Raw genomic sequence first — 24,735 nt, 5'->3', positions numbered from 1 at the left:
CTTCTCTCCTCTTTCTTCATTTCTCTCCTTTCCTCTCCCTCCCTCTGTACCTATTCATATATCTATCTCCCTCTCCACCCACTACAAACATAACATGATCCTGTTGGTAATGGAGTCTAGTTATCTTCTTGATTCATTTTTTTTTTAAAGTCATGTTTGGATCCCTATAACTAGATGCATAAATCATTTTAAGCTATCACCTCTTGATTGAGACCTTGTTTGCACAAACAACAACAATTTTTAAATGGCCTGTCAATTGAACCTATGCACTGGACAAAAGTATGCAGAATGCACCAAAATTTTCTCTAATTGATCTTCCACACCTCTTTAGCATACCTATTACACACCAAAGTCCAATTGCTAGTTATATATATTTTGATATATTAATAACGCATGTTAATATCAATTATGATTTATATTTTTAAAAATATTTATTGATATTTTAATATTCAAATAGAAATGAAAATATATTCTTTATATTTTAAAATATAAAAAAATGCCCTCACAATTATTGAAGATACATCGTAGAGATTCCTTGCGTCTATCACTAACCTCTTGTTTATAACAGGCTACTATTCTGTATATACGGAGCCATTTGCTATGGAAACATGTTGACTGCAGCTATCATTGTCGTCTACCTGACCTGCTAGGACCTGTAAAGACCTTGGAATTTGTGGCACAGAAGCCTCCATCGTGCCTTCCAGTATCTTTATCACTTCACTCATGCTTGGCCTCTGATTCTCATCGTCTTGAATGCACAACCCAGCAATGACAGCAGCTCTTCTCACCTCTTGGGTATTTACCTCACTTGCTATTCTTGCATCCACAACGCCCAATATGTTTCCTCTCTGAATTTGAGATGAAGCCCAGGTAGGAAATTACATCCTACTGTCCTCTACTGTTAAATCCAAATTTCTTCGGTCTGATAGAATTTCCAAAAGCGTCATGCCAAAACTGTATACGTCCACCTTGGGAGTGATAGGAAGGCCAGAGATCCACTCGGGAGCCAAGTACCCACGAGTTCCTCTTGTGGTTGTCAGTACGCGGCTGAAATTTCTACCTACCAGCTTCGCTAGTCCAAAATCTGCCACCTTTGGGCTAAAGTCACCGTCCAGGAGAATGTTTTCAGGCTTAATATCGCAGTGAATGATGCGATCCCTGCATTCCTCATGGAGATAAACTAATCCTCGTGCAGTTCCCCGTATGATCTGAAACCGGGTCGTCCAGTCCAACAGCTTCTCCACGTCTTCCGACTTGGAGAAGAGGAAGGAATTTAGGGAGCCGTTGGGCATGTAGGCATACACAAGTAACCTTCGTGAATGTTCTACGCAGAACCCCACAGCCTGATCAAATTCACATGCTGTATTCTGCCAGTGGTGATTATTTCCGCACGGAATTGTTTTTCTACTTGCGTGGAACCCTCTAATCTTTTAACCGCAACAATCGTGTTGTCCGGCAGAGTTCCTTTGAACACAGAGCCAAATGCTCCGCTACCCAATTTATGCTTGAAATTCTCCGTTGCAATTCTCAGCTCTTTGTAACTGAACTTTTTGAGGGACATTGGCACCTCCTCTTCCACGTTTTTCTTCACCAGTCTTCGACGTTTCCACAGAATAAATGTTGTTAACAGGAGAGCTGAAACAACAAAAAAGAATGCGGCGGCCGAAAGTAAAATAGTAAGGCGAGAACTTTTGTTCCTTCGCTCTGACGTGGAGTGCCGCAACTCAGAAGAAGCCAGCCTAATGAAGACGGATTGGCCCCCTGATGAAAACGCATTCCCCATAAATTGCCAAACCACAATCTACAGACGGGTTGATCAGAAATAGCGAGACCAAAGGCTGTGCAGGAGCAATTATTGAGACAAGCATTCTGGCAGCCTTGCTGTGTCGGCTCGTTGTTGATTATGAGGGCTTCTTTTTCAGTTAAGTATTGGTTCTTGGCTTCGAAAAAGCCGTCGGTTGTGCCCTCTGTAGCAGAGCATTGCAGGGGTCTTCGCCGAGAGCACCCACTTGACCACCAACCTCGAGAGCCGTTGTAGGGCGTGAAGCCCTGGACACTGCTACACACATCATTCGCATTGCAAAGTCCATACGTTCCGCAGATTTCATAGTCACTGCATTGACCTCGATGCGTCGACCACCTCATACTCCATCTACCATCATCCATCCTGAAGTACAGTTGTAATTCGCCGTTCTCATCTAACACGAATCGTCCCGTGAGGGTATGATCTATCGGGCTAATGCCAAAAGCAATGTATATTCTTGAAGGAGAAAGCCTCACAGAGGACGCTAGAACTTTCTTTTTGACTTGCAATTCGGGAACCTTAGTACAAGAATTCCCAGAGCATTCTCCACTGGACCAATATGGAACAGTGTTATTATAGAACATTATCATCTGTGTCTTTCCCGGAGACATGTCCATTCGGAAAGAGAAGAGCCCACTTGCAGGATCCAAAGTATTCTTCCAGGAAGTTATTGTCATGCCTTTCCACATCTTCATGCCAGGCAGCCATGTATCTGTCGGATGAGCGAAACTCTCCCGAACAATTGCAGATTTGTAGGTGTCCATCATAATAAAATTACCAGAGTCTGTTATTATAGCTCGTGATCCTTTCTGGCCAACAGCAGTTGACCAAACCGACCGGCCCTTTCCATCAAACAATCTGAGATGACCATTTTCTGAAAATCTGAGAACGCCGGGCATGTTTCTGACACGATTTTCTCTGTTAGCCACCCAAACTGTGGCCTTTTGAGAGATTAGGGTATACCAGATGCCAATATACCAATTATTTGTTCCTTTGGGACTGAAAAATCCCAAGGCAAACGTGCCATTCTTGGAAATAAGGGTCTGATTTTCAGTGAGCGAATCCCCCAATCGAAGCGTATCTCCACGATCCAAAATCACACCACTGGAATTATGCGCTGCAATACTCACAGTAATTACTAAGACCAAAAACTTAATCGTCATTGAAAAGGAGAAGATGGTCCTATGTTAGTGGTATATTTTCTAATTTAAATAGAAAATAAACATGCTACAGAATGGGCGACATGGCCAAAGTAGTGCCGTCAATCCTGCGTAAGTGAATTCAGGAATTTGAGTAAAGAAAGAGACAACTTGACAGCTCGCACAGACTCCGTTATTTCGCCATTCACAGGCTCTTTTTCATTAGTCATGATGACTGGAAGTCAAGTCTTTTTGTGCCGGGCGAGAGACGGACACGCTGCTTAGGCACCCTCCATCCGTTAGTTTTGCCAAATTTTTCGTTTATCATTACTAATCTCTTTAACTATTTTTTTTGGATTTCAAAGAACTAAACTTTACTACAAACAGAACAAATTATTATATCTTTCTAAAAAAATAAATTTTAATTTTTAAATTTGTTGTCATTATTCAAAAAAATATTAAAAACTAGTAAGTGCACCTTGGTGTGCAATGGGTATGCCAAAGAGGGTGGAATGTCAATTAGGCAAAAAATCTGGTCTTTTTTTTTTGTATAAATTTGTGTAGTGTATGAGCTGAGTTAGTAGATCATTTAGAAAATGGCACTGTTTGTGCAACAAGGATATCAATGAAGAAGTGATTGCTTCAAATCAATTATGCATCCACTTAAAGGTATCTAAACACAACTGAAACAAAATTTATGAATCGAAAAGCTAATTAGGGTCCATTATCAATAGGTTCATGTTGTGTTTACTAGGGAGAGAAGGAAGAGATGGAGAGAGAGAGAGAAAGAGAGAGAGAGAGAGAGAGAGAGAGAGAGAGAGAGAGAGAGAGATGACGATATCTAGCAAGAGATGAAGAGAGAAACAAATAGATAGAGAGGTAGAGCTACACACATAGATGTAGATATATGGGAAGAGAAAAAGAGAAATTTTCACAAATGAGAAGAGAAAGGGAGAGAGGGATAGATAAATAGATAGATAGGAGGGATAGTGAGTGACCAAAGGATGAAGAGATGTGTGTGTGTGTGTGTGTGTGTGTGTGTGTGTGTGAGAGAGAGAGAGAGAGATGAATGTTAGGGTTAGGGTTCAATTTTGCTAAAGGTTTGGGTTCGATTTGGTATAGGGTTTCAGTTTAATTTGCTATATGATTAGAGTTCAATTCTAATTACAATTCAATTTCTTTTAAAGTTAGCATTAAATTTGTGTTAGGGTTCAATTCGATTTAATCAAGTAGGGTTTATTTTAGTTTAGTATTAAAGTTAGGTTGAATTTTGTTTATTATTGATGTAAATATTAAAACATATTTTTAACATAATTTAAATATTTTATTATTCTTATAATAGTATTATATTATAATTATATTAATATATTTGTAAATTATAATATGAATCTAATAATAGAATTAAAAAATATAATAATATAATACTGGTTGAATTTATGTCGGGAAAAAAGATGGCTCTGCATCTCGGCGATCATCATACTCATCAGGGCAAGGGTTGCAACTTTGTTGGAAGGCCTCCATCCGACGGGGATCCGTCTCCACATAATCAACTGTGGCAACTAGTGAAAGGCAAAAGAGCTGCTAGGGCAAAAAGAAGGGAGGCTAGGGCTCCTCTAGTGCTGTCAAATGTGTGGGTGATCCCTATCACCTCACGAATCCCTAGTTGCATCACCAATGCTAACCGCATAACACTAGGATTTTGGCCGACAACATCTGGTCTTGGCCGCCCCCTTCAAAAGCCATAGTGAATTTTTTGCCCACATACCTATCATATGGAGGGTTACAGAAGACCTGCCAAGGATGGAGGAAAGGAATTGTCATACCAATACCCTAATTTAATTAGCTCGAAGTCGGCTTCGAGGATGGGGAACTCACTTCACCATGAAAGCAAGAATGCTATCAAAGCAACAAGGAGTGAGGATGCCCTAACATTGATAGATCCCAACTCGGATTGTATTAAGATTTTGACTCACAAGGAAGCCATGGAATTGAGTAACTACTGCAGAGGGCATGAGCTCTTTGCAAAATGGGGAGGGAATGATCAACCTCTTGCGGGAATAGTTGAATGGTGGAAAATAACATTCCATGGGTAGGTAGGTACCACTACCTTAGCTAATAATTTTCTGTACTTTGAATGTTACAAAAAGTCTCCGAAATCCAAGCTAATGCGTGAAGAATATATTTTTTACAAATGTGCAAATTTCAATTTTATTGAATGGAAACCTAAATTCGATGCTAATAGATATGAATTCAAAACAACATCGAAATGGGTATAAATTCATAATGTTCCTATTGAATTAATGCATACCAAAATTCTTATAGAAATTAGGGATAAATTGGGCAAATTCATAGCCATAGAAGAAAATTGGTTGGATAAATCTGATAAAAAATTGTTAATAGAAGTAAATAAGGGCATGGAAAATCTAAAAAATATAACCGTAGATACAGTAGATGGTAATTACACCCTAAAACTGTTATATTATAATGCCCCAGTCTCTGAAAATTTAACATTCTGCAAAAGATAGAACCCTAATTTACAGAAGTCTCAGGCTAAGGTAAGAGACAACTATAGAGTATCGAAGCACATAGTAGATATTCAATTTAGCAATGATAGGGATGTCTTTATTATAAACATTGGTCAGCAAGAGACTTTAATATCACAACACCCCGTCCTTCCTTAGTCTTACGTAACATTCCAGACAGAGCTGAACATAAAAATGAAACCCTTGCTTATGCTAACGAGGAATGAATCCAAACATAATTAAACAACATCATAGAAAACCTAATGGGGAAATTAGCTGAGGAATTTTTGGAGGAGGTATTCATTGATACTCCAACTAATGGGGCAAACAATGCCATCATCCCCAATCTAGAATATGATCAGACCCCCCTCAAAACCTAATCATTAAACAACAACCTGACTCAAGTTACTCATGAGGAAAACATCACATTTTTTGCCACTTTGGAGGAATCCCCTTTTGTGGAAGGATTGAATGCAAATGAGGAGAGAGAATTCATTATTAATGAATTGATCAGTATGTAGGAAGGGGAAAATAACATAATATTAGACAACAACTCAATCAACCCACAAAACAAAGGTATCCTCTAGATGGGAGATGAGAAACTAACTCCAGATTGTGGCAAATCCATTATCAACAAAAGTAGTCATAAGTCTTTTTTAGACAAAATAAAAATGGATGGGGATGCAGAGGGACACACCAAAATCACAACCTTGTTGGGTCAGGGAAAGTCCCCCCTTTCCCCCATAAAGGAATAAATATACTAACATGGAATGTTAGGGGTATGGGGGCCCCTAACAAACAACACTTGACTAAGGGAAGCATATTGAAATCTACTATGGACCTAGTTATGCTACAAGAAACTAAACTAGGTAAGACTGATATGATCAATTTTAGTAAAAATTTCACCCAATGGCAGATGGAAATGGTGGAGTCTATAGGGGCATCAGGTGGACTGGAAATAATGTTGAAAAAGAACTCGGTTGCATTTACATGACATACCAAGATGCAAAACTGGATGGCTAGTAAAGTAAGAGCCCTTAGCCTAAATCTTGATTTTATCATCATTAATGTATATGGCCCAATTCCAACAGATAAAAAGAGATTAGTTTCATGGGAAATTGAACACTTCTTAAACAATCAAGATGAGAAACACATCACCATAGGTGGTGAGTTCAACACCATATTATACTCAACTGATAAAAGCGGTGGGATAAAAATCATAAGACAACCACAAAGAGACTTCGAAAACTGGATAAATAACAATAACCTTTTGGAAATCAAAACTGAGATGGGTTTTCACACATGCAATTATAGAAGAAAAGGATTCTCCAACATTGCAGAAACACTTGAGATATTTTTCCTTGAAGGAGACTTGACCAACCTCAAAACAAAATTTAAAACTACCATATTATCATGGTCAGGCTCTAATCATTACCCGGTACTATTAGAACTTTTGGGGGAAGCAAAGAAAACTGGGTACCCTTTCAAGTTCAAAATGGTGTGGTTTACACATGAAGACTTCCTCCCCAACATACAAAAATGGTGGAAGGAAATTGTCTTTGAAGGATCTAATATGTATTGTCTTGTCTCTAAGCTGAAAGAGATTAAACACAAACTATTCAAATGGAACAAAAAGAAATTTAAAAACATCTTCGAGGAGAAGTCAAGAATTGAAAAAGAGTTGGAAACAATAAATAATGTTGTGATGCAATAGAGGATGACCCTTAAAACATATGAGGCTGAAAAAAAACCTTTTATGTGAATATGAAGGCATTATGGTGAGAGAAGAGATATACTAGAAACATAAATCTTGAGAGACATGGCTAGAAGATAGAGACAAAAACACTAAATTTTTCCATAACAATGTCAAAATGAAAAGGGTAGTAAATAAGATTACTCAGATCATCAATGATAGTGATCAGATTATTAAGAATCAAAATCTGATCACAGAAGATGCTACCACATACTTTGAAAATATTCTCAATAACTAGGACCACTCGGACCTTCCTAACAATAGAACCTTATTGAATAACATACCCAAATTAAATAACAAAAGATTATAATCAAATTTTAAACTCCAAGATCACCCATGAAGAAGTCAAAACTACTCTGGCACAATTTGGAGGAGATAAAGCCCTTGGACCGGATGGCCTCCCTGCTAGTTTTTTTCAAAAATGTTGGCACATATTAGGGGACGAGGTTATTGATGCCTTGGAATCTACCCAAAATGCAAGGAAGTTCCTGAAAGAAATCAATAATACCTTTCTGGCCTTACTCCCAAAGGAGAACCCCTCAAAGTGGGAAGAATTTAGGCCCATTTCTTTATACAACATGAATTACAAACTGCTAGGAAAAGTCATGGCTAATAGACTAAAATAACTACTACTTGCCATAATATCAAAAGAACAAACTGGCTTTGTACCCAATAGATCAAGTTTGGAGGGGATTATAATAGTTCAGGAAGCTATCCATTCCTGTCAGTTTCAAGGGCAACCTAATATTCTGATAAAATTAGATATTAAAAAGGCTTATGACAAGGTGGATTGGTATTTCATTTGTAGCTGCATGAAAGCCTTAAGAAGAAGCTATAAGTGAGATAAAATTATTAAATAGACTAATTATACTTAAACTAGGTGTGAATAAGTCAATCTTAGAGAGGTGATTAGCTAACTAGGTGCATGATGACTCTATTAATACTAAAACCCCCTTAAGTACAACTTGGGGAGTAATATGCAATACGATGAGTCCTGCCTACTAGGCCATGTTCAGTACTCACATACAATTTTTTCATAAAATGGAGATGAAGTAGAAAAACTAGTAAAAATAAAACTCCTCAAAAAGATAAATGATGTATGAAATGAAATATACATCTAAATAAGACAAGTAAAATAAGAAAGGACCCATGATGATCCCCCAGGGACTACCACTATCACAAGGTATTAGAAGATTCCCCTAGTAAAAGATAACAAAGAGAAGGTTATGTTACCCCCAACAAATGTGAAGTAATGAACTCCATGTGAGGAAATGCTTCCTCCAAAACTTGATAAGATAAGAGAAACTATGCATCCTCCCCTTAATATTATTCCTATAGTATTTGTAGATGCTCAACACTAGATATTATATATGATCCAAAAATATTGAACAACATTTCTCTTATTGAAAAGTGTAATGTAAATTGTATCCCATGAAATTTCACATCACGTACACCTTCCCCTTTAGTTATAATTCAGACACTTACGATCTCTAATCTTAATCTTGGTCCACAACATACCTTATCAGTCCACATGTTTGATTTCTTGATTATTAGGTTTTATTTTTACTCAAATGCATGCACACTACATAGCCCATGCAATGTGCATGAACAAACAAAACCCCATGATTGTGTTAGCCATTGGGACATTAAACTTTCCATGTTATGATAGTATAATTCCTCCACTAGCTTTCATCAACTTATGGAGTCATTTTCCTTTGTCAAAAGATCTCCATTTTAGCTCTAAATCATCTTTTTAAACTTCATTCACAATGTTCTTTCATTCTACACCTTTGTTTTGGTACTCTCTCATTCAGGACTTAGTCACACAAGCACTCTTACTTGGCCATATACATGTGATTTTTCCATCATCTTCATTGTTACAATGGTATCTTACTACATTTGTTGTCACCATATGAAGAGATCACTATCATCTTGTGGACTCCATTGTCACTTCTCTATTGCACTTGTAGGTTGCCCAATTTATTTGCTTGAGGAGTGCTAATTATTTGCAATTATCGAGCATATTGTCTTACTATTCCATTTATTTATTTTATTTTATGTTTATTACCATTATCTTTGTCTTGGTTTTTTATGGAGGTGGGAACACCAAAGTGGTGGTTTGACTTAGGCAAACACCTATATAGATGCCCAACATATTTCTTTGGTCTTTTGTATGTAGGTGTAGTTGAAGAAGCCACTTCGAAGAAGTCAGTGAACATTATCTATATTTCTAGTGGTATATGAATCTCCCTTTGTCATTTTAATTATTAGCCTTATTCACTACTCTCACTTTAGTCACTTATTCTAAAATGTAATCACATTTATTATCTTTTGATATTCAAAATTTTATATAGGTTATTTTTTGTTTCTTTGTGACAATCCTATTTTTCTATTTGTACAATATGTTAGGTGCACCGTGTTGTTGTCCACACCCATGTACTTACCTTAGATAGAGAGATTTATAGGTTGTCTAAGAGACCTCTATGATATTTTTTTTTTTTTTTTGAAGTCCCCAAAACTTGGATCTTTTCTATACATGGTTAATAAAAATATTTGGTAAATTAGAAGGTAACCCTGAAGGTTTTAGGTACTTGAAGACCTCTCTGAGTGGAGGGTAGAAATTTTATTCCTAGAAAGATTGGATTACCTTTGTAATGGTTTACTTTTCATAATATAAGTAAAGAAACAATACTAATAATGTGTTCAAGATGACTTACCATTATTGATATAACTATGTATGAAGTATAATGAATATCTCTGAATTCTACACATAATTGAAAGATTAATATGATACCCATGGTAGGAGATCCATAATATCCAACCTAATGCTATGACTTTACAAATATTAAGATGATGGATTAGGTACAATATAATATTAATGAACATGGACAATAGATGTATGGTGATAATTAGACCTATATGAATATGATATTGTAATCTACATATGATGTTGAGTAAGTCAAATTAAACTCATGGTGATTTGTAAAATATATTATGACATAAGTCGATATAGGTGAGCCATGAGAAAGATCAAAATATGACAATATAGTGACAACTATGTTTATGTAACTATCATCAAATAGAAGATCAATGTGCTTAGTGGCGCAATTCAAATCTACAAGGTAGAATTTAACAAACAAAGTAGATATGTTTGGTAGCTATGCATCCCAATATGGTAGATATGAAAAGACAAATATGAAGATCCTAATGAAAACAATCAATAGAACTCATGGGTGACTGAACATTACATTCAAATGTACTAATAGATGACATGGGAGATGGAATCTCAATATAGGCCATATGTAAGCCATGTGACTACATTTTTCATCACCAAATGATGGTGTCTCACAAGATGTTTGAACAAGATTGAATGGAATTAAAAGTGCAGGAGCTAAAAGAAAAGAACTTGATATCTTCAGGCCTTGTTTATAGAACCCTTTATATTTTTCAAAAAATCTAAAAGTATACAAATTTTCTAGGTTTTTTCCACAATGATCATATTTTATTTTCACCATGATTACAAAATCATTGACTTAAATGTAGAAAAAAAATTAAATTCCCCCTTGATTAGAGATCCACCACTGATTTGGGCACTTTATAACTTAGAGTATTTTAAAATGAAAATAGACCCAATTTGTGGGACATGGGAAAACATGAATTTTCATAAAAAATGGTACTAAATTTTGAGCTACCAATCAAAAGTAATTACATAATCAAGTTACCATAAACTAGGCCTATTTTAAATTCTACTACACTAAAAGTTGAAAAATAACAATAAGGTATGAGAATATCTAGTTGTGAAACTACTAATTTGAATAGAGATATAATGAGCTTTATATCAACAATCCACAATTGAAATTTTGACTCTCCAATTGCAAGTTATGGAAAAATGAAAAATTCCCCCTCCTTTGTAAGATTTAAAATACCTAGATAATTAACATATAATTGACACTTTTATGACATCAATTAGATAGTTTAGAAAAATGTGACTGAGTTGATCAATTTGTTTTTATAAAAATTAAATAATTATAATAGATGTGAATATGAATTGTTGTAAACTAATAGTTACAATAATCATTGACATCTAATGCTAAGAAATATATACCAAAGTAAGGAAAAAATCCCCCAATTTGGAGATTTGGTGGATAGCTATAGTAGTGGTCCATAATATAGAAACACCTCAAACAACAAATTTTTTTACCCTCAAATCGATTAATTTTCATAAGAAGATACTTTTTATATGCTGACATGTAGGTATTGACAAATGAAGGTGTTAAAAAGGGATTTGATATGACCTCAAGAAAAGAGGAGATCTTGATTTTGAATGGGTTTGATGGTTTGATAGAGAGAAAATGAGCCCACTTGTAGGTTCACTAGAAGCCAATATAGGATGGACTATTTAGATATATTGGAGGAAGGTTGCTAGAAGAGGCCATCTCTACTCATGATACTATCACAAGCAATAATGATTTCTAGGATAATTCCTATAATGGTAAAAAATTAGGGTTATGATTAAATTAAGATAATAGAACCACTAAATCACCTAATTAACCATCACATTAGGGAGGAGAGGATTATAATAGATCTAGCATTGAAAGACTAAGATTCTGATCTGATTCCAAGTTCCTTTGTAAGGGGTTTATCCTCCTTAAGTTGAATTGTAGAAGATTAGGGTAATATAGTAAATTGTTGAAGTAATCTAATAGAAATAGTAAGATAAAGATATTGTATGGAGCCACCAACTTTTAATTGAGAAAAATAATATGTTTCAAATCTATTTCTTAAAGTTTGGGTTGATTCTCGAGAAAAGTTAGTATCAATTCACCATGGTCCTCTGAATTTCTCGCTGTCAAAAGTTGAACCTATTTGCCTCTATGAATTATGTCGATCCGCCTCACTACAACTCTATACCTATTCTTGGACATAGAGAAAAGGGGAAATTTGTTGGGAATGGGGGTTTTTCTTAGGTCAAACCCAATTTTTTGAATTAACCATGAAATTGAATTGATAAATCTAAATGATAGACTACCATAAATAATTTTCTTTTGAAGGAAATGCTAAAAATGGTTGAAACACTAATGATACACCTCAATGAATTTTTATTTGTCTCCATAAAGGAATTATGGTTTCATGTAGGTTGTCTTTATAAAATATAGATCATGAATGCCATGTCCAATGCTTAAATTTTGACTTCACTTGTGCTCCAATGCTTTATGAAATACTGATTGCTTGCTCACTTGAATTTTCTAAAGTGTAATCGAGATCTTGAATGAGGTTAGGAATTGAATTAGGGTAAAAATAAGAGGGGTAAACCTCCTTTTATAATTCCTTATCAAAAATACAATTGAATTTCTATCACAGGCCAACATGGGGCTAGTTTTGCCACTCACCAAAGATGACTGTTAGAGGGGCCCAATTTGTGGCTAATTTAATCTATAAAAATGATTAAATTGTGAAATAGATGGGTTGTGTGAGAATAATTAGTATTGCAATTGGGCCTTGCAACATGGAATTCCAAAGTGAGGTCTAAGTGAGCACAAAATTATAGGAGAAATAATAGGCATAGGGTCTCTAGGCTTACTCAAAGATATATTCATCTCATTTTTCAATTTTTTATAAGATAGAAAAAAGGGCATCATTTCGAGGCTTGAGAGGCTCGGGTTTTTTAGGCCAAAAGTAATCAATGGTGAAATTACCATGTATCACTATGGGTTGGTAAAAGCTATAATTAGTTGCTATGATAGTACCATTATGAGGGAATTTTAAATATATATGAATAGTAGAAGGGATAGCTTTCATGAAAGAGAGCCAAGGATGTCCCAACTTCACATGAAAACGATCCGATATCAGAATGATAAAAAAATTCACATATAAGAACCAAGTACAAACCTTAATGAGGAGAGTAATAGAGACAATAGTAAGGCAAGATAAATCATCATGTAACTTGACCATAACATCTAATTTGTAATATGTTACGTGATGCAAAAGTAAAATGTAAAGATATTCTTTAGTTACCACATTCACCATACACACTAGATCAATGAGCACCCCTTGTGAGATTTTGTCATTGATCTTCACAGTGATAAACAATGGGCCATCAAGTGCAACAATAGTATCACTAGGATCAATGAGCACCCCTCATGAGAGTTTTTCTTTTCACTTACTTGAGAATTATGGGTCTCTATTGCATTTTTGTTCAAGTTATGTCAAAGAGGGCTTGATTTTTTGTAATGATATTGAATAGTTAGTGAAAAAATATGACTTGTTGAATGGCAAGGGATGGGTGGCCAGGATTTTCCCAAGCAAGTTCTCAAAGAAGAGGTCTCATTATGTAAGCCTATACAATGCTATTAAAATAGGAATTGAATCAAACAATTGCATGATTTTTGAGAATGAGCTAGGGCTATTCTTGGAGCTGATTTCTTCTCCAGAGGCAACCTAGTTCTCAGATCTTTTTTACTCTGTTCATCATTTGGTACTTCACTAACCTCACCACAAGAGGGTTGAGAAGTTTCTTGCCATGGAAAGGACTGTACAGGTACCGAAAGGGTTTTTTTTGTGCTTCAAGTTTGGAGATAATGCTCATCAGGAGAAAAATGCATGGCATGAGGTGACAGAAGAGACTTCACCAGAAACTTAGAGTTTCATGCAATATCTTTGATTGTTGAACGGAATGTATCTTTTTGGTTTTATTTGCTTAGATAAAGAATTTTTCTCTTGTTAGAAGCTTTCCCTATAGTTATAAGTTTCTTAAATGTAGCTCATATAGGGTATGTAATTAGAACATTCTAGGTCTGCGAATAGTTTCTTAGATCGAGCAATGCTCTTTGAGTTAGTTTTTTGTGGTTTTTGTTGAAGTCTTCAACCTAATCTATGAAATGATTTAGGTCTTTTTTGATAATATTTTCTGCTATGTATCTTTTATTTCTTATCAATAATACAAATTATGCATTCTCACTTTGCCCACACACACACATATATATGAATTTCTTATTTTATTTCATATAGAGATTACCCAGGCATCCACTTATCTTTGTGATTGGTTAGTGTAGGATCGGATTTTATTTAAACTTTAAATAAGAAGTGTTTCAAATTAATGACATTTGGTAATAAACTCAATTATGATATTAAAAGAGTGTCTATGTATTAAAATAATTTTCATTGATAATATATCCATACACAAATTTTGCTAAACCAACAATATGTGATGTTAAATTTTGTGATACATTATGTTTAGTGTATATGTGATGTTATGATAAACCAACAATATACCAATAAAAAATTGATACATTAGATTTTATAATGTTTACATTCCTTTATTGCTAAGGGGTAAGTTGATGAAAGCTACACTTAACTATTATTAGCAACATGACTAAATACAATTAGAGGGAGAATCAATAAAGATGAAAAGTAATCAACAATAAAAATGACATATGATATGATGTAGATGAAATGTGAAAGGCTTAGAAGACAAACAAAGACTACAAAGTTACAGCACTGCAATACTCACAGTAATTGCTAAGACAAACGCTTAACGTTCACTGAATTGTTGCGTGGATGGTGGGCTATGTTTGTTTTATTTTCGACTTTGAAAAGAAAATAAACAGGCTACGCAATAGATAATGCAGTGACTCCCGCGTAGATAATTTTAGAAATTTGACTGCTTCGAGCACTAGAATGCCGTCAATCCAACGTCCAAGTCTGAGAGATAAGCACTAGAATCCCATAATAACTTAAAAATCTAAAATATTTCAAAGCATTGCATTCAACGAAGCACTACGAGGAATCAAATAAAGAAAGATTTGACTGTGCACCAAAATCGCGATTGTTCTTTTGTCACTGAGGCATTCTTTCTCTACACGGCATCAAATAGACAACAGATTTGACAGCGCACCGACACCACTCCGTTCTGTCGCCATTTTAGCGTTCCTTCTAGTTAGTCTCGACGACTGCGAGTCAGTCATGTTTGCCTCAAGGTGTGAATTGGTTAACTGAAGTCTTTTGTACCGGACGGGAGGCTAACATTAAACTCAATCATAACCTTAATTTGACCCTTACTTGCAATCTTAGTTCTAATTCTAATTCCAATTCTCGTCATAATCCTATTCCTAACTCTAAATACAAACCTAATTTCAAGCTTAATTAGTACTATCTTATCCGGATTCTAACCTTAATCTTATAATTAGACAATAAATCTAACAAAACAAGTAATTATAGAATAATATGAATTTCAAATAATTTTCATTTTCTAAAAGAATTATATATATATAATCTTATTTATATGTAAGTAATTGATATATAAGATCCAACAATGAAAAAAATTAGGAGCATTATATGATCATGGGAAGGAATAAAATTAAATTAAAATTTGAGATCCAAGTAAAAGAAACCAACAAAACCCATTTCACATACAATCCTTATCCTAGATTTTTGTATTATTATGCATAACTTGTAGATAAAATCATGAAAATCAAATATATAGACATAATTGATTAAATAGTTCATGGAAAAGGTCATGGATATCAATTGTAATAGATAAACTTGACAAAATCTACAAGAACGAAAAACTAAGTATATTGATTTGTTGGAATCAAGGAACACTGAGAGGGGGAAAAGTAAAGTGTAGAAACATAAAGGAAACAACAATAATACCATAACAACAAGTTTTTTACATGGAACCTAGTTAAGGAAAAAACAACAGTGGGATTCAAACCCACAATATTAATATGCTTTGTTAGAAGTGTAAAAATAATACATAAGGGGAATGCACATGCATTCATGCACACTGCCTAAAGCTCATTGCTCAATTACAATAAGAGCTACAACTCAGAAGGTTACAAAATGACTACAAGAGGTACAAGAAGGTTTGAAATAGTGAATAACATCAACAAATGCCTGAGTATAGCTCTGGTTAAACACAATACACATCATGTTTATCTAGTCTGCTATTCTGCATTATACCAAAGCACAAATCTTTTAATTATGTATTTGAAATTGTGCACAATTACTCATACACATATCACACATATCCACAATACCATAAATGGTCAAATCAATCGCTCATATATATCCACAACATCAAATTAGATACATTTCATATCAACCCAAAAACTACATAACACATAATTGAAATGTGTTACCTAAGGTCAACTCAATCCAATCTGAAAAGCAACCAAACAGACCAAAATGAAATGTCCACACACTTCCCACAGGTCGGCTCAACAACCTTGAACACACAAAAAACCACCAAAATCTATCTGCAAGATCTGCACAATGAATATCCACATTCTATTGCTGATAAAAATTGTTTTACTAGAAAACTATCTACCGAATCTTCCAACTTATCAAAAACTTATCACCGAAGGCCACAATCCTTGAATAATGCATATTACACAACCACCATGTATCTCTGAGATCCATGACACGAAACACTTAACACAATTGGTCTACTGACCAAAACACTATACACTCGGTTGTACTCATGGGACCTCAATAATTCTTCTGATATTAATGAATCATGAATTGCAAATTGGATATCTAACTCGAGTTGTCATCAATGACGACATGTGATCATCAATGGAATGTCTCATGCCAATATGATTACCATGAATACCATGAATTCAACATTTTTCTTACATTCTATACAGATATCTTTAACGTTAGAAATTAAATTGATAAATTATATATAGACCTATTCGTCATAATAAATATTGTACTATGAAAAAGAGTACAATTTTAAATATAAAAAAAAAACATAAACATTTTAGTTTTTACATCTACCTAATGTGATATATGTAGACTATATCTACTAATTTACAATGTATTAAAAGCATTGTGCTATGAGAAGAGTAGAACACCTTATGCACATACACTAAAGTAGCAACCATGGGAAACATTATAGCTTGGAACAAGGCCACAAAAAAATAGCCATTTCCATGTTGCATTTTGTATGAGCTTCTTTATCTTCATATTTTCAAAAGAATTCTTGTTTCTTTTTTTTGTTAATTCTACCAAGATACAGTATGTATAGCTTCACAATTAAAATCCATATAAATGATGACAACTAAATAAATAATTCTTGTGCTGAAAATAGAGATTGAACTAGAACATGCCCTCTAGATTCATTGTCATGCAGTTGGGAGCTTACGGTAGTTCTATATTCTAGCATATATGTTAGAGAGTCTAATTTGAAAAACACACTCACAAGATGTTCAATATTTTCTATTTCCTATATAATAAATTTAGAGAGTGATTTTTTAATGAATACAATATTTTCTTTAGAAAATAATTGGAACAAATAGAGATATTTAACTAGCCAAAAGAAATGAAGAAGCATATAGTAATAAGAACCATTATTTCTATTATGAATAACAAATTTCAAATTGTATATTATATTAAAAACCTTGTAAAGACCTATAACATATACTTCCACAGGGTTGTATTTGGAGAATATAGGAGATACTAGACAAGAGAAATGATATATCTAATTGACCTCTAACAACATGGTTCTAGATACATCTATATAATCCAAAGTATGATCAATATTATTGTAGCATGTAAATTCATTACCTTAAAATTTTCATGCTCTACTTAGAAATTGATTTAGTTTGCATTGATACAGTTCATTTTAAGAAAATTTATGCTCTATTTTATTCTAAAATTTACCAAAAATTCTACAATTAAATCATTGTTAAGCATGAAATTTGAGACTACGTCTTCTGCTAAGGGTCTCGACACTTGGCTCTTAAATTTTTAGGCCATCTTTTGGTTAGACCCAAGTACCCTCCTCCCCGATCCAACCAAAAGGGGTTCAAATTTGGGGTATTGTGAGTGTCATCATTTTTCTTTTGTGATCCAATCTTGATATTTGCATTTGATCATTATGTTTTGGCCTAAACCTGAAATAACCTTGTGATTTCTGTATAAAGAATTTCTTTTACCTTTCCTATCGACTATTGTAGTATAATTTAATCTAATCCAATATAAAATAATCCTTCAAAAAATGACCTATCAAACTATAATGCAATAGACTAGAAGTACTCCACACTCAACTAGTGATTTGTGCTTCTCATTTATTGCTTTCATTATGTTATTGTACTAAAAATTGTAGGACTTTGAAAAGAGAATTTCATCACCACCTTTATGTGGAACTTCTTGCAATGGTTTCATACCTTCTGTATTCTTGTTATTTTTGTATCTATCATTTATTTAGTCTATCCCTTGTGAGGCTATGTACTATATCTGACCATTTTGTTGTGTCTAGGTAGGAATCCCAACACAAGGTTTGGCATAGGAAAGACATATACATCACAACAAATTTTACACATTTTTTGTTTGTACAAGTAGGGATTCAAAATTTTGCTAAGACTTAGAATCCATTTATATTAGTCTTCCCTTTTCAAAACATAATCTATCTAATCAAATGAATCACACTTTTTGTACATATCACTACATAGTTGGCCATACCATTACCAAATATAAGACATTTAATCTTCATAATGATGGTATGATTCACATTAAAAGTGATAATAAGTTTCTTTTTTCTACTATCATCATCGATTAAAGTTCCTTGGCTAGTATATTTTTCCTCAATATGTGACATTTGTATCTCTTTACGGGCACTCACTCACACTCATGGTGGCATGTTCTTATGCATTGCAATCGTACTTTATTCTAGGTAGCAAGATAACACTCTGTCCAGTATGGTTTTCCTTGTCTTCACATAGATGGGAATAGACAACTAGTGCTTGAGAGGTGTGTATGTTTTCTTGAGGATCCCTTCTCTTTGTTTTGAGAAGTGTGTATACTTGCTCAAAGACCACTACCCCTTATTGTAAGATACAACCCTAATGAGGATCTCTTCTTTGTTTGGAGGTGTGTATATATACAAATAGGAGAACAACACAAGATAGAACATGAGAATTTTTTTTTGTTAACAAAGCTAAAGAGACCTTCATATGGGAGGTTGTCATAATGCAATATTTCATCCCCAAAATATAAGGGAAACATAACATAGAATAATTCTCCAAAAAAAATAAAATGTTATGATTAATCGCCTCAAGAAGAGAATGTAGCTAAAACAAGGAAGAAATCAATGTAGAAAAAATTACTTAACTTAGATAATAGATTACTCTATTTCTAGGGGTAATGTAGATGATAATGTTAAATCATAATTATGATCTAACAACTTGTATTATGCTAGATGATAATTTGTGTAAAAGATAAATTGGATAAGACACACAAAATAAATGTTGCATTATTTTAGGTGGAACAATGATATAAAAGATAAATTTGATAGGTGACCCAATGATATGAAAGATAAATTTAAATAAGTGTTGTAGAGGGAAAAAATAGCTTACTATATAGCTAGGGATCATGCAGATGATAATATTAAAAATTGATTATGATATAACAACTTGCATTGTTTTAGATGATCATTTATAAAAAATATAAATTTAATTGTCATAGAGGGAAAATATAGATAAGTTTCATGTATGAATACACAAGTGAGAAGAGAATATGACCCCCTTACAATATTAGCGTATATGGTGTATAGATATTTTAAATAAAATAAGACGATAAGAGAGAAGAGAGGAAATACTTATAATGGATGTACACGTCCAAAATAAGTTATCTTTGCCACCATAAATATTTATGAGAACAACCATGATGAAGGCATTTATGTTGTTACCATATAGAAAATTATTGTTTCTTACATATAATATTTGTACCACAATGAATGATAATGAAAAAGAAATGAAAGCTACAAGTGCCACATGGTTGGTAGGAACACAATAGAAGAGGTCTAGAGGTGTAAGAACTTTGTGATAACATAATTATCATGTAGAATGAACTAGATAGATGTGAATCTTAATATCATTTTTTATGTGAAGAAGAAAAAAGGTCATTAAATAATAGAAGAGTGATATCAACAAATTCAAGAAAGTATATTTTATCTTTCAAGGCTCAATACTCACTCATGAAATTCCAAGAACTCGATGATATGTAATTTAGTAATGTTTAAGAGGAGGAAGTGTAGTGATTAAGTGAGCTTTGAGAATCCTCAACAAGATATGCTCTTATTTAAATAAATAATAAGATCTCTTATAAATCAAAATTTCTCTCTAATTTATAAATAAATAAAAGAATCCCCATGAGTACAAATAAAAAATCAATTAAAAACCTAAAGTAAAACACATGTTGTTCCATCAAAGAGAAAAAATCTACAAAACTACACAATACATAATTATATTGGTGTCACAAGCACACATGGAGACCATAATGAGGTTTGTGCTCCACTGAATCTCGCCCACTTAATAAATAGAATTTTTTCTTCATTTTAACAACTATGAGACTAGCTTCTTATTCAATTAAATAAGAATCAACTTGCTCCTACAAACAAGAAAAAACCTCGCGAATCCAAGTAGACATTATTTTAGGAGGAATCTAGGTTCAATTTCCACATGAAGATCTTACAAGAAAATTGGAATAAGGTAGCGCAAAGAGCAACAATGTAATAAGACAAAGCGAGTCCATTTTCTAATTTTCTACCTCTATCCACCTTGCCTCTTTGGACAAGAAGGAAATGATCTCAAACAAGATGAGTAATATATTTATATATGTTTCTTTTATATCATTTACAAATTTTACCTATTTATTATTATATATGTATTTGATCATATAATTAAAATATCTTATGGTTTTAAATATAAACATAAATGAAGACTTTGAATAAGCTAAATGACATTTTTTATTTACATGATTAAACAAATCCTTTATCACATTTAAACACTTTTATGTACATCATAAAAATTGTTAAAATTTATAAATCATTAAATAATATTTTATCTATGAAAATGAGCAATCATTGCTTCAAACACAACTAAGTAAATCTAGAGTGATAGTTTCTTTATGAAACTAATAATGAGGAGAGTAGGAGCCATATTTAATTCAAAGTAAACATGATATAGAAAAATGAGTTGAAAGCCTTTAATCTTTATAAAGCCTATAATATTACATCAATAAAACTTGTATTTTGTTACAAAAAGCAGTTATTGCTTTTAAATTTCTAATATTATTCTAAAAAATAAGATTGTTTATAAAGATTTGTATATTACAATCAACATAATCTTAATATAAATATATTTTAAAACATGAAAAAAGACATATCTTAAAATATAAATGAGAAATAAAAAAATATTTTTTTTAATCGGTAAGGGGCACTTTTTAAGGTGTTAAACATTATTGTTGTTCAAATATGTGAACACACCAATCCAGTGAAATTACCAAGCCTGCACACCAATCCAATGAATGTACCAAGCTTGCGAGCCTAGATCCCAACAAAAATTTGAACCTTGATGACGATTTCACCAAACAACTGCTTATAATACATGGATTACCTTAAAAACTAAATTAATTAATTAATTCAAAAAAAAATATTAAAAAGACTAATGATATACTTTTATTTTAAATTTTACATATATATGAAACGACTTTAATAGATTATAAATTATATCCTTTCTATATATATAAAGCATGAAAACACTTGAGAAAATATGCAAATAACTTTTAATGTACATAAATGGACCAAGATATAGGAAATATTTCGTAACCTCCATTTCTATTGTTCTCCTATTTAAAAGATGGGGTTCTAAATTAGAAAACATGGCAACAAGCTTAGTTTCTCCCACTATAAAAAAGGCTACTATTTTGCTGGTACGGAATCACCTGATATGGAAGGATGTTCACCATAGCTATCGGTGTAGTCGTCGTCTACCTGACCAACCAGGACCTGTAGAGACCTCGGAATTTGTGGCACAGGAACCTCAATCGTGCCTTCCAATATCTTCACCACTTCACCCATGCTCGGCCTCTGATTCTCATCATCTTGAATGCACAGCCCAGCCACCACAGTGGCTCTTCTAACTTCTTCGATATTTGCCTCGCTTGCTATCCTTGCATCCACAATGTCTCTTATGTTTCCCCTCTGAATTTGAGATGAAGCCCAGGTAGGAAAGTACAACCTACTTTCGTCTACCTTCAAGTCCAAATTTCTTCGGCCAGATATAATTTCCAACAAGGTCATGCCAAAGCTATATACGTCCACCTTGGAAGTGATAGGAAGGCCGGAGATCCACTCGGGAGCCAAGTACCCACGAGTTCCTCTTGTGGTCGTCAGTACGCGGCTGAAATCTCTACCTACCAACTTCGCTAGCCCAAAATCTGCCACCTTTGGGCTGAAGTCGCTGTCGAGGAGAATGTTTTCAGGCTTGATATCACAATGAATGATGCGATCCCTGCATTCCTCATGGAGATAAACTAATCCTCGAGCAGTCCCCAGTGCGATCTCAAACCTGGTCTTCCAATCCAAAACCTTCTCTGCTTCTTCCGACTGAGAGAAGAGGAAGGAGTTTAGAGAACCATTGGGCATGTACGCATACACCAGTAGCCTTCGAGAGCCTTCTACGCAGAATCCCCAGAGCCTAACCAAATTCAGATGCTGTATTCTACCGGTGGTGATTATTTCAGCACGGAATTGTTTTTCTGCTTGCGTGGAACCCTCTAATCTCTTAACCGCAACAGGCCTGTTGTCTGGCAGAGTTCCTTTGAAAACAGAGCCGAATGCTCCGCTACCCAGCTTATGCTTGAAATTGTCCGTTGCAATTCGCAGCTCCTTGTAACTGAACATTCTGAGCGACAGTGGCACCTCCTCTTCAAGATTTTTCTTCGACAGTCCTCGACGTTTCCAGAGAATAAATGAGGCCGACAGGAGAGCTGAAACAACAAAAAATAATGCGCCGGCAGAAAGTAAAATTGTAAGTGCAGGGGTTTTGTTGCTTTGCTCTGATATCAAGGGCGGGAACTCAGAAGCAGCCAGCCTAACGAAGACGGATTGACCCTGAGACAAAACGCTCATTCCGAATAAATCTCCAAACCACAGTCTGCAGACGGGTGGATCGGAATAAGCGAAAGCAAAGGCTGTGCAGGAACAATTGTGGAGACAACCTGTCCGGCAGCCTTGCTGTGTTGGCTCGTTGTTGATTAAGACAGCTTCTTTTTCAGGCAAGGATCGGTTCTTGGCTTCCAAGAAGCCATCGGTTGTGCCCTCCGTGACAGAGCAATGCAGGGGTTTCCGCCGAGTACACCCAGTTGACCACCAACCTTGAGAGCCGTGCTTGGGCATGAAGCCCTGGACACAACTACACACATCATTAGCATTGCACAGTCCATATGCCCCGCAGATATCATAGTCACTGCATTGACCTCGGTATGTTGACCACCTCAGACTCCACCTACCATAATCCATCCAGAAGTAAAGTTCAACTTCGCCATTATCACTTAATAGGAACCGCCCCGTGATCATATGATCTATGGGATTTAGGCCAAAATAAACATATATTCTTGAAGGAGAAAGCCGCACACACGAAGTTTGAACTTTCTTCTGACCTTCCAATTCTGGAAGCTTAGTAAAATAATTGTGTCCAATACATTCTCCACTGGACCAATATGGAACGGTATTGTTAAACAACATCATCAACTCCGTCTTTCCTGGAGACGTGTTCATTCGGAAAGAGTAGAGCCCACTTGCAGGATCTGAAGAACTCTTCCAGGAAGTTAGTGTCATTCCTTTCCACAGCTTCGCGTCAGGCAACAATGTATCTGTCGGATGCGCGAAACTCTCCCAAACAATCGCAGACTCGTTGTGGGCTTCCAGCACAATGAAATTACCAGAGTCCGTTATTACAGCCCGCGATCCTTTCTGGCCATTATCACTCGACCAAACGGAACGGCCCTTTCTATCCAACAATGTGAGATGACCGCCTCTCGAAAATTTGAGAACACCAGGCATGTTTGTGACAGGATCGTCTCTGTTAGCCACCCAGACTATGGCCTTCTGAGAGGTTGGAGCATACCAGATGCCAATATACCAATTATTCGTTCCGCTCGGATTGAAAAATCCAAATGCAAACGTTCCATTTCTCGAAATTAGGGTCTGATTTCCTGAGAGGGAAGAACCCACTAGAAGCGTGTCTCCGCCATACACTTCTACTGCACTGCAATAATTCGCTGCAATAATCACAGCAACTGCTAGTAACAAATACATCTTCGCCATTTCTTAACAATTATATTTTCGAATTTAAATAGAAAATAAACAGGCTACCAAATGAGCGACATGGTCGAAGTAGGGCAGTCAATCCCGCGTTAACGAATTCAGACATTGACTGCCTGTAGCCAATAATTTCAAACGTTCAAGTCTATGAAATTAGGATAGTGCCCGACTAAATTCTAGATGACCCATGGTTTTTCATCAATAGCGTTTTTTTTGGTCATTTTCTTCCGAGTTAAACAAAAGATCATGATAGTAGGCGTAAGATTTTCCCGGTCAGCTTTGAAAGATTAATTTCTTTTCCATAGAAATGATCATTCACATTATTAAACAAAAAAATAATAATTTAATACTGAAGTGCACTTAATAATTATTTTACACATTAATGCATTATTAATAAAATAGAAAAT

The 24,735-nt window shown here is 34.7% G+C and overlaps 3 protein-coding genes across 3 annotated transcripts; all 3 read right to left on the bottom strand.

The window, feature by feature from the left end:
• Positions 1 to 572: 572 nt before the first annotated feature.
• Positions 573 to 1,292, bottom strand: LOC131859235 (G-type lectin S-receptor-like serine/threonine-protein kinase At2g19130). The gene is made up of 2 exons (XM_059212816.1): positions 963 to 1,292; positions 573 to 848 (listed from the first exon to the last, which is right to left on the bottom strand). Exons 1-2 carry the CDS (start codon positions 1,290 to 1,292, stop codon positions 573 to 575), a joined length of 606 nt encoding a protein of 201 aa, XP_059068799.1.
• A 32-nt stretch (positions 1,293 to 1,324) lies between these two features.
• Positions 1,325 to 2,967, bottom strand: LOC131034922 (G-type lectin S-receptor-like serine/threonine-protein kinase At2g19130). Its single transcript, XM_059212815.1, has 2 exons — positions 1,806 to 2,967; positions 1,325 to 1,761 (listed from the first exon to the last, which is right to left on the bottom strand). Exons 1-2 carry the CDS (start codon positions 2,965 to 2,967, stop codon positions 1,325 to 1,327), a joined length of 1,599 nt encoding a protein of 532 aa, XP_059068798.1.
• An 18,940-nt stretch (positions 2,968 to 21,907) lies between these two features.
• Positions 21,908 to 24,331, bottom strand: LOC131034923 (G-type lectin S-receptor-like serine/threonine-protein kinase At2g19130). Its single transcript, XM_057966533.2, has one exon. It carries the CDS (start codon positions 24,329 to 24,331, stop codon positions 21,923 to 21,925), a length of 2,409 nt encoding a protein of 802 aa, XP_057822516.2. The 3' UTR covers positions 21,908 to 21,922.
• Positions 24,332 to 24,735: the final 404 nt, after the last annotated feature.

Source organism: Cryptomeria japonica, chromosome 10 (assembly GCF_030272615.1).
Source record: "Cryptomeria japonica chromosome 10, Sugi_1.0, whole genome shotgun sequence".
Classification (NCBI taxonomy): Eukaryota; Viridiplantae; Streptophyta; class Pinopsida; order Cupressales; family Cupressaceae; genus Cryptomeria; species Cryptomeria japonica.
The sequence above is the reverse complement of the archived record's forward strand: the minus strand, read 5'-3'. Positions and strand labels throughout refer to the sequence as shown.

Coding starts and splice junctions, on each gene's coding strand:
- LOC131859235 (XM_059212816.1), bottom strand. CDS start 1,292: ATGCCCAACGGCTCCCTAAATTCCTTCCTCTTCTCCAAGTCGGAAGAC. Junction 849..962: donor CTATCACTCCCAAGGTGGAC/GTATACAGTTTT, acceptor TCTCAAATTCAG/AGAGGAAACATATTGGGCGT.
- LOC131034922 (XM_059212815.1), bottom strand. CDS start 2,967: ATGACGATTAAGTTTTTGGTCTTAGTAATTACTGTGAGTATTGCAGCG. Junction 1,762..1,805: donor TATTTCTGATCAACCCGTCT/GTAGATTGTGGT, acceptor CGTTTTCATCAG/GGGGCCAATCCGTCTTCATT.
- LOC131034923 (XM_057966533.2), bottom strand. CDS start 24,331: ATGGCGAAGATGTATTTGTTACTAGCAGTTGCTGTGATTATTGCAGCG.